We start from the raw sequence: 9651 nt of genomic DNA on the forward strand, positions 1-9651 counted from the left end.
GGCCCTGGCCCTTCTGAGGTCATGGAGTCTGTGGCCCTGGCCCTTCTGAGGTCATGGAGTCTGTGGCCCTGGCCCTTCTGAGGTCATGGAGTCTGAGGCCCTGGTCCTTCTGAGGTCATGGAGTCTGAGGTCCTGGCCCTTCTGAGGTCCTGGTGTCTTCCCTACAGGAGGCGAGTCACGTCTCAGCGCTGCTCCCTCGAGTTTCTGGAAGATGCAGTGGGATGTGCCTCGGTTCAGAGGTATACCCCCACCTGCCCCTACTTCAAGGCCCAGAGTTGCAACTGCCTCTGACCCCTGAGGCCACAAGGAGGGCAAGAACGACCTGCTTTTTACCTTACAGAACCAAGCATGCATCTGGGTCACCAAGACACAAAGGCCTGAAGAAAACGCACTTCATCAAGAACATGAGACAGTATGACACGAAGAACAGCAGGTAAGAGCATGCAGGCCTGGCCTGGGACCGCCACGGTACTCCTACCCTGCAGGTCCAGCCGTGTGAGATCCGGGCCTGCCCGTGTTGGCAGCACCACCTTCATTCATAGACTTCTACGTCGTCGTCCATGGCCAGTCTCCTGACCCTTTAGAATTGGGCACTAACGTTCCTCTGTATTAGCTGAACACTGGCTAGCATGGCCAGGCCAGCAAGCCACCACCCCTCTGCAATCCCATGGGAGAGCCTCCAGCTGAGCTTGAGTCTTTGGGAAAAGAGAACTAGGAAGGCAAAAGTGGGTCCCACCCCGGATGTGCCCAGGATAAAAGGTGTGGTCATATTGCGGGGAGGGGACATACACAGGATAGGCATGGTTGTACTCGGGAGCACATAGGAAGCAGTCACACTGAGGACACACACAAGAGATACAGTATATTGGGGGACATGTGGGAACTCCCCAGAACAGTGCTAGACTGGGCCCTGGGCAGCTGCATCTGTCTGCAGTGGGGCAGGGGCAGCGCTTTGGGTCTGTCCCTTGGCACTGCACTGCCTTTCACGCTGACCTGCTCTGGGAACCCCCTTCCCTCTGTAGGTCACCCTGGTGAGGCTCTCCAGGGAATGTTGCTGCAGGGCCTAGCTAGGGTGGCTCCCTGCAGATCCTGAGCACCCAGGGCCTCGGGTCCTGAGCCCCTGGACGGCTGGGCTCTGTATTAGGTCTGGGTGATCTCTGGTGGCATCAGGCTTTGCCTTGTCTGGACCACTGAGGCTAATGCTGATGAACTTGGGCCTCATCTTCCTGTGCCCTATCTTTGTGCAAATGAGGCCTGCCCTTTCATGGAGGACCTGTACTCCCAGGAAACATGAAGTCTGTGGCCCTGTGGTTACAGGGTCAGGGGAGATCTACCCAGCAGCACTATGCCCGGGAACAGGAAGTTGCTTACTTACTAAGCGACTCTAGAGGATCAGCCCCAAGTGCTAAGATGCCAGGCTTGGCTTCCTGAATCCCAGTACCCTCAGTGGCTCTGGCAGTTTCCCGTCACCCAAATGTAGGCAGGACAGAAGTGCTGACCCGCTCTGACCTGCGCCTCCCACAGGATTGTGCTCATCTGTGCCAAGCGGTCCCTGTGTGCAGCCTTTTCAGTCCTGCCCTATGGAGAGGGCCTGCGGATCAGGTAAGAGCCACGCTGTGTACACTGGTGAGCCCTGGTCCTGCTGGGTCCTTAAGACTCATGGGGCATCAGCGCACCATCTTCTACCACAGCCCAGGAACTTGCAGTTCGGGTTCTTATTCCCCAGGGGCCATAGGTTCTGGTGAAACTTTATGTAAGTTGGCTGAGGTGTTCCTGTCCCTCCCTCAGATATGCTCCTAAAACCTTGTATCCAGCCTAGGCAGTTGTGTCCTGAGTGTAATTCAGGAAAGAGGTAACAGGTGCTGGGGCGGGGCAGGGTGTGTGTGTGTGTGTGTGTGTGTGTGTGTGTGTGTGTGTGTGTGTGTGACCCCACAGAACAGCAGTAGGTGCACAGGGCAGTGTGTGTGTGTGTGTGTGTCCCCACAGAACAGTAAGCAGGCAGGGCGGTGTGTGTGTCCACAGAACAGCAGTAGGCACAGAGAAGCCTCCTGTCCAGAGTGGGAGGTAGCCAGTTCTCAGGATCCCAGGCTGGCTACTGGACTGTGTGGCTGCAGATAAAGGGTTAGACGCACCCAGGGAAGCAGACCTGAGCCTAAGTACAGGTGAGTTCCAGAGTCGGGGATCCTTAGACCTCCGCCTGGGGCAGGAATGAGATACAGACTGCTTTCAGCTAAACCGTCACACACCTCCAAGGTCCAGCCCATCTACTTGTGCTCCTGTGCGGGTGGATGAACAGATGAGGCTGTCACATGGACCCCTCTCCTAATTATTACAGTGACCTGAGGGTGGACAGCCAGAAGCAGAGGCACCCATCCGGCGGCGTTTCTGTTTCTTCCGAGATGGTCTTTGAGTTGGAAGGCGTTGAACTGGGAGCAGATGGAAAGGCAAGAGCCCTGTGGCCAGCCAGTGGCCAGCAGAGTTAGGCAGACAGGTGCCTCACACACTAATCTAAGACACGGTATTGGGAACAAGCCACACATTCTGTTATACCTATCACTAGCTGGCCCGTGCCACCCCAAGAAAGGGCCTAAGTGTTCACCATATATGACCAGTGCCAGTTGTAGGTGATCCAACTGTCTCCCCCTGGGCTCTCCACACCTAGCCCTGCTTCTTGACCAGTAGGCCAAGGCCAAGAGTCTTCCAAAATGGGGAGACTTGCACAGCTGCAGACTCTAGATGAGGGATGGAAGCTGGTGTTCAGAGCAGTGGGTAGCGGGATAGCCCCAGGCTCCTTGCTGGTGGAGGGAAGCAGAGCTTGGTTGCATGTTCTGGCCTGAGAAGCAGTACTGAGCTCCAGTGTGATTACTTTTCCAGGTCGTGTCTTATGCAAAGTTTCTGTACCCTACTAATGCCCTGGTTACACACAAGAATGACAGCCATGGCTTGCTGCCCCAACCTCGGCCCAGCATCCCCCGGGCTCCACCAGGTTCAAGACACAAGCCTGTGCCTACCAAGTCAACACCAGCTGGCACAGAACTAGGTAGTCTAGGTGTCTTCACCACGGCACAGGGAGGCAGCCACACTGGCTGGGCTAGGGTTGGTAATGGGGCAGACAACAACATAAGCCACACCCGCACTGAGGCTTCTCAGAGGAAGAGGACTCCACATAGTGTGGCCCTGGCTCTGCCAAGGAATGCATCGGTGTGGGAGGGTGCTGTCCAGATGTCGCTTCTTGTGCCCAAGTCCTGACCCTTGACCCAAACGTGACACCTCTTCCTTAGGTGTGGGGGGAGAGGGGCAGTATGGGTTCTAATCAGGATGCTGAGGGTCAACAGCTGCCTCTGCTTACAGGAAACGATGGCGGAGATGCAGTGGAATACAACCCCAACCTCCTGGATGACCCCCAGTGGCCGTGTGGGAAGCACAAGCGGGTACTTATCTTTGCTTCATACATGGTGAGTTCCACAGCCCTAGCATTGTTTACAGTTCAGGGAATAAACTGTTGAGTGGGCACCCTCCACACCCAGAACAGCCATTACAGGGTACCTTGTCCCCATCCAGCACCAGCAGGTAGGGGGACAGGGCCATAGACAGGGACAGTGTGCCAAAGCAGACATGTTGGACAGTCTTCTGGGGTCAATTCTGGACGCCTGGGCCTGTACCTACAGAGGACAAGCTGAGCCATTTTATCCTCAGAAATGCAGGTACCTCCTGAAGTCCCACATACTCATGTCTAGGCCGCAAGGCTCCACCTGCCTCTACCTCTGTTACAGACCACAGTTATAGAGTATGTGAAGCCTGCAGACCTCAAAAAGGACATGAATGAGACCTTCAGGGAGAAGTTCCCTCATATCAAACTGACATTGAGCAAAATTCGGAGGTAAGGAGGAGCCAGGCAGATGCCCCTACCCAGCCACATAACCTGGCCCTGGGCTTTCTCCTTGGAGAACATAGTGTCTTTCCTGACAGCCCACAACACGTGGTGTAGCCTTGGATGGGTGGCTGCTGCTTCGTCCTAGCCTCATGGCCATAGATTTGCCCCAGGGACATGGCTCCCATCCCACCCACAGTTTAAAACGGGAGATGCGGAACCTGTCCGAAGAGTGCAGCTTGGAGCCCGTGACCGTGTCCATGGCCTACGTGTACTTTGAGAAGCTTGTACTGCAGGGAAAGCTCAACAAACAGAACCGCAAACTGTGTGCTGGGGCCTGTGTTCTGCTGGCTGCCAAGATCAGCAGTGACCTCCGCAAGAGCGAAGTGAAGCAGCTTATTGACGTGAGTGCGGAGGTGTGCACACAGCACGAGCACCCTGGTGCCAGGCACTGACCATAGGCAGGGACCACAGATGGGGCTAACCCACTGACCCTTTGCTTCCTTCACTACAGAAGCTGGAAGAAAGATTCCGGTTCAACAGGAGAGATCTCATTGGATTTGAGTTCACAGTGCTCGTAGCTCTGGAACTGGCCCTGTACCTCCCTGAGAACCAAGTGTTCCCTCACTATAGACGCCTCACCCAGCAGTTCTAGCCCAGAACAGTGTACCCACAAGGCGGCTGCTCGGTAGGAAGGCAACCAGTGTCCTGCCCCTCCTCCAGTGCTGCACCTGCCCCTCAGCCCAAGGTGACTTGCTTCCCTTGGAAAGAGACACAGCTTTCACTCCTAAGTGCACACCTCAAGGCACTTTGGAGAATTTTCCAGGACAAATGCGTGGAGCTTAGCTTGCTTGTCATGTCCCGGAGACCAGCCACAGTGTGGTGAATGCTGAGCTCCAGCCTTTGTTTTGCCTAGTCTCTGCATCCCTTCACAGCTGAGGTCATTCCTGTGGCGACTTAGGTGTTCAGAGCTGAACATGCTGGGGTTGCCAGCCAGGCTTACCTGGAAATGGCTCTGCTGACTGACGCTGACTCCTGGTACCTTGCCTCCATCTAAAACAGAGCTCTCTTGCTGTCAAGGTAGAGGGGAGAGCAGATACCTTGACCCATTCTGTTCTGCTTACTCTTTGGACCTTGCCAAAGCTCTGTCACTGTGAAACCCTGTGCCATCACACATGTAGCAGGGCTTGCCTGAAACCACCCACACCTTCTGCCAGAAACTTCCCTGCAGCATTGGACCTTTTAAAGACAACTGCAAACTTGAGGCTCTTGACTTTCCTAAGCAATACTGTGATTGAGAAAAGGTATAATAGTTTGGAATTTGATCTCCAAGGGAAAAGCTGGTCTTCCAAAGTCTGCTGCATAACTCTGAAACCATACAGGACCCTCAGGCAGGAAGGCACTGACCCAGCCAACTTGCCTGTGTATCCACTGTGCCACTGTCCCTCTGCTTTCCAGATTATTGGTCTTTGTACGGACTGTTCACCAGTCCTGCTAGCAGCTACCCAGCTCCACAGCTCCATTTCCCCCAGCAATGCCATGCCTCTCAGGCCTGACACCGTCTAACCACCCAGGACCAAGAATAGCTCGAGCATGAGAGCATTGCAGCATTAATTAATCTTTAATTAATCAATCTTTTATCCTGACCACACTTATGGTGGTGCAAGCAAACCCATACCCCTATAGAGCATCTTGGACACAAGATAATAGCCCTACAAAAAAATGTCATCTTCAAGGTAGTCCCATCATTTTGTTTAAAATGAACTTCCTAGACACTGCTCCAACTTACAGGCTACCCTTGGAGGACATACCCAGGCAGCTTCCTCTAGATGTATAGTTTAATGTATTAAAGCTGGTAAACAGCATAACTTAACCTTGTATATTTATGTAGTAACGTTTATTATTTAGCAAGTGGGTCTGCTGGAGCCCTGACCTTCCAGTAATGCTAAGAGCTGCTGCAACAAAACCAATCCTTGAACCAAATGGCAGGCCAAATCCAGAACCCTGAGCTGTATCCAAGGTGTCCAGCTGGACTGCGACCCAATGCCACAGACCTGGTGCTGCACCTTTAGCACCCAACAGCAGGCACAAATGTTTGAGAGCATCTGACCTCAGAATGTCGTGTATGTCAGGTAGGTTTTGATTGAGTGGTGTTTAAATGTTTTTGTTAAATTAAAACTTGGTTTTGCAACAAACTCCTTAGTTTGTCTCCTTTCAGATGTGTGCTGCCCCTCTTCAGGTCATGATAAAAACACCAGCCCTACCCACATGTTAAAAGCAGTAAACTCAACTGGCAACGGTACTTTTTCTCACTTTTATTTATGACAGATTTCCCCCGATCTCTTCTGGTCAAAAATTCCTAACAAAGCAAGGGAAAAAAAAAAATCACATTAAAAGCCTAGCTCTTGGGAAATCCCAGGTCGCTCAACCCCAATATATCATCCCCACTTACTTGGAGACAATTCCATCAGCTTTAGCCAATCGGAGAATAGAATCATCTGACTCGCCCTAAAAATTAAAATTAAAAACCTGGGTATCCCCACAGGCCTCCCAGCTTGGCAGGACAGAGCATGCATGCACTATCGGACCCAAACCTGTACCCACCCAGGGGACAGAGAATGAGACACCTAAATCTCCCCAAAGCAGACCCTCCATGATCCGAGAGGCCTAAAAGAACAAGCCTGTCCCGCCAAGCGTTTCTTTCAAAGGGATACCACCATCACAGCCCTACGTCCATGTGGTCAAACAAACTCACCATCCTGCGAATGGCGCCGCAGATAGCGTAGGTTTTAAACTGGCCATTGAACCGACCTGTGACCCTGTCAACCTGTGTAGAGTCAGAGTGGTTAGGAGATTCGACCCCACCCCACGCTTTAAGTCTAGCCTGGTTATTAGCAAACACCGACGCAAGCACCCAGGCACTGGGAGGCCTAGCTGCCTCCTTCCTTCCTTTCCCGGGTTCCCAGCTCACCTCGGCCACGTTCATCTGGATGGACGCGTGGTCCTTGGCACCAATGATGCGGTTGCTCGCGGAGCTGATGGGAGAAAACAGGGCGCGTGGTGGGCCGCGGAGAGGAAACGGGATTAAAAGGAGTTGAGGAACGTGGGCGTAGTGGGGCCGCGCAAACAGATGGAAGATCAAGGCCCGTGGGTACTCACCATTTCCGCGGCACGTACAGGTCCACGAATTCGCCGGCGTCGTTCTGCATGTCGATGTCCTGCCTGCAGAGTCACCGCGCGAGCCATGAGGTCGGCCGGGCCCGCACCCGAGACTGCGGCCCCAGGCAGACCCGCGCCTGAGCGCCCCGCCCGCGACCTCCCCAGCCCGGCCCGCCCGCAGCCGCTCGGGCCCACAGCTCGCGCCCACAGCCCGCCGCGCCATCTACCTGCTCGCTAGGCCGCGGGAGCGCAGAAAGGAAGTGGCTTGTTCCCGGGCAGCACTATTGGGCTGAGGGGCGTGACATTGGCGAATGCTTCCGGGTCACGCCGCTTGCTCGCTTTTTCTTCCGCTTCCGGTACAAGAAGCCCCGGCTCTTCCTGGGGTCCGGCTCCACCCAAGCCAAGGCGAGCACCTCCCCTTCGGCCCCGCCCCTCCTGCTGCACCCGCCCCTCATGCCCCGCCCCTTTGCGCTGCGTCCGCCTTAGGCCCCGCCCCTCCTGCTCCTCCCGCCGGCTGCCCCGCCCCGCCCCGTCCGGGAGGAGTGCTGCGGGACGCTGGCTCGTGCGCGCCGGCTGCCCGCGAGGGTAGGAGTGGCGTCGGAGGAACGCACCTGGACGTCCGCCCCCGGGAAGCCGCCACCAGAGTCACGGAGAGGAACAGCCGAGTCTGGTGTCCGCAGTGCTGGGAGCGCAGCTGCAGCGCCTCAGTCGGGACGGGAAATCCAGCCCTGAGGTCGGGTCAGACGAGCGCTCCGCAATTGCGCTGCACGTTCGTTCTCTTCAAGGATCCCCGCCCCAGCTCGAACTGTAAGTGCGTGCTCCGGTGCGGCTTTTCTATCTGGGCTCCGGCCCTGTCCCCAGGCCCTGCCCCACTCCTGCTCCGGCCGCCACAGGATCATGAGTCTGGCCAGAGAGTGCCTTTTAATAGCAATACACTGTATACATAATAAATAAATAAATAAATCTTTAAAAAAATTAAAAGAGGGATGGAGAGATGGCTCAGAGGTTAAGAGCATTGACATTGACTGCTCTTCCAGAGATCCTGAGTTCAATTCCCAAAACCTACATGATGGCTCACACCCATCTGTAGTGAGATCTGGTGCCCTCTTCTGGCAGGCAGACATACATGCAAAACTATATACATAGTAAATAAATCTTTTTTAAAAAGAAAGAAAATTCCCGGGCTTTGCCACGTTCCCGTAATTCGCAGTCAGCCCCCAAACCAGCCTGGACAGAAGACTAAGTCTGCACTGTTGACGACTTTCCTACGACTCCATTTCTTCACACGAGGATCCGCTTGTCTCACACCTGTAGAACTGTGCGCTTAACGTCTTCTGGGACTGGAACCTCGGGTGTACAAACCCAGCTTGATGACCTCGGGGAGAGCCCTCCTTCCCAGGATGTCAAGGGGTCTGGTGAAACCCAAGCTGCACTTTATCCTCCGCACTCCGCAGATCGTCACGTGGGCATTGTGTCTGCGGTTTCTACCAAAGCCCTGCCTCGTATGGCACGAGGCGTGTGTACAAGGGTGGTTTGTTTACGTTTCAGCTTTGAGATCTACAACTGATCTGGCTGCATCTGTGTGTGTTGACTTGAACCCTCAAGGCCTCCTTAGTGGCGTGACGTGAAGCAGCCAGAGTACCGGAGAGGGTGGTGTGGCCAAGGGGCAACTGCAGAAATCTGCAGTAGCAGTCCTGAAAAGGGCTTAGTGCACATAGCACTGGGCAGTGTTCAGAAAGGTCTAGCCTCCGGTAACCGCCCTAAACAATACCTAGGACCACCTAACATCATAAAAACAGGACCTGCCGTGGGTGGTAGTAGCGCACACCTTTAATCCCAGCACTCGGGAGGCAGAGGCAGGCAGATCTCTGAGTTCAAGGCCAGCCTGGTCTACAGGAGGTAGTTCCAGGACAGGCCCCAAAGCTACAGAGAAACCCTGTCTCGAAAAAACAAAAATTAATAAATATATAAAAAGGACCTGCAAGGATCAAAGTATTATCAAGTAACCCCACTTCACCCCCAAAAATGGAACACGAAGGCTGCATGAAGCCCACAACAAAGGAAAAATTCACATTTTCTGGTATCCACTCAAAGACTGCCAGGTTCAACAGCTAGGGAATATGGCCACTAGTGAGAGAGCAGCCCATGGACTGGAAACTGATCCAGACCTGACTTAGGTTTTAAAATGAGCAGACGAGGCAGGGGTTTTCACAGAAGGTATTCCATCAGCTCAAACCTTTGGAGGAAGTGGGACTTGACTACACATGCCTGCATCAGCACCCAGAGGGTGCTGGACAAGAGTGTCAGAAGTTTGATCCGAAAGTAAGACCCTATCTCAAACATCTAAAATAAAAATTAGTAGAAAAGGTGCCAGAGAGATGGCTGCCCTTCCAGAGGTCCTGAGTTCAATTCCCAGCAACTACATGGTGGCTCACAACCATCTATAATGATATCTGGTGCCCTCTTCTGGCCTGCAGCGGTACATGCAGGCAGAACACTACATTATAAATAAATGGGCGATGGTGGGGCACGCCTTTAATCCCAGCACTTGGGAGGCAGAGGCAGGCGGATCTCTGTGAGTTCAAGACCAGCCTGGTCTACAGAGCTAGTTCCAGGGCAGG

The 9651-nt window shown here is 54.0% G+C and overlaps 2 protein-coding genes across 2 annotated transcripts in view; one reads left to right on the plus strand and one right to left on the minus strand.

Moving 5' to 3' along the window:
* Cables2 (Cdk5 and Abl enzyme substrate 2) overlaps nt 1-6066 on the plus strand; it is a gene marked incomplete at its 5' end in the record, with an annotated part of 19142 nt that extends 13076 nt beyond the window's left edge. Inside the window, 9 exons of the mRNA XM_005363115.2 lie at nt 168-239; nt 341-433; nt 1525-1602; nt 2336-2444; nt 2875-3040; nt 3352-3455; nt 3774-3880; nt 4071-4275; nt 4386-6066. Coding sequence (XP_005363172.1) covers nt 168-239; nt 341-433; nt 1525-1602; nt 2336-2444; nt 2875-3040; nt 3352-3455; nt 3774-3880; nt 4071-4275; nt 4386-4526 — 1075 coding nt within the window. The remainder of the gene's footprint in view (nt 1-167; nt 240-340; nt 434-1524; nt 1603-2335; nt 2445-2874; nt 3041-3351; nt 3456-3773; nt 3881-4070; nt 4276-4385) is intronic.
* A 100-nt stretch (nt 6067-6166) lies between these two features.
* Nucleotides 6167-7338, minus strand: Rps21 (ribosomal protein S21). The gene is made up of 6 exons (XM_005362747.3): nt 7258-7338; nt 7031-7093; nt 6843-6906; nt 6627-6698; nt 6324-6379; nt 6167-6230 (listed from the first exon to the last, which is right to left on the minus strand). Exons 2-6 carry the CDS (start codon nt 7078-7080, stop codon nt 6221-6223), a joined length of 252 nt encoding a protein of 83 aa, XP_005362804.1. The 5' UTR covers nt 7081-7093; nt 7258-7338; the 3' UTR covers nt 6167-6220.
* Nucleotides 7339-9651: the final 2313 nt, after the last annotated feature.

The sequence above is a fragment of the Microtus ochrogaster genome, linkage group LG8 (genome assembly GCF_000317375.1).
Source record: "Microtus ochrogaster isolate Prairie Vole_2 linkage group LG8, MicOch1.0, whole genome shotgun sequence".
NCBI lineage: Eukaryota > Metazoa > Chordata > Mammalia > Rodentia > Cricetidae > Microtus > Microtus ochrogaster.

Coding starts and splice junctions, on each gene's coding strand:
- Rps21 (XM_005362747.3), bottom strand. CDS start 7,080: ATGCAGAACGACGCCGGCGAATTCGTGGACCTGTACGTGCCGCGGAAA. Junction 6,907..7,030: donor CTGTACGTGCCGCGGAAATG/GTGAGTACCCAC, acceptor TTCTCCCATCAG/CTCCGCGAGCAACCGCATCA. Junction 6,380..6,626: donor GCGGCGCCATTCGCAGGATG/GTGAGTTTGTTT, acceptor TTTAATTTTTAG/GGCGAGTCAGATGATTCTAT.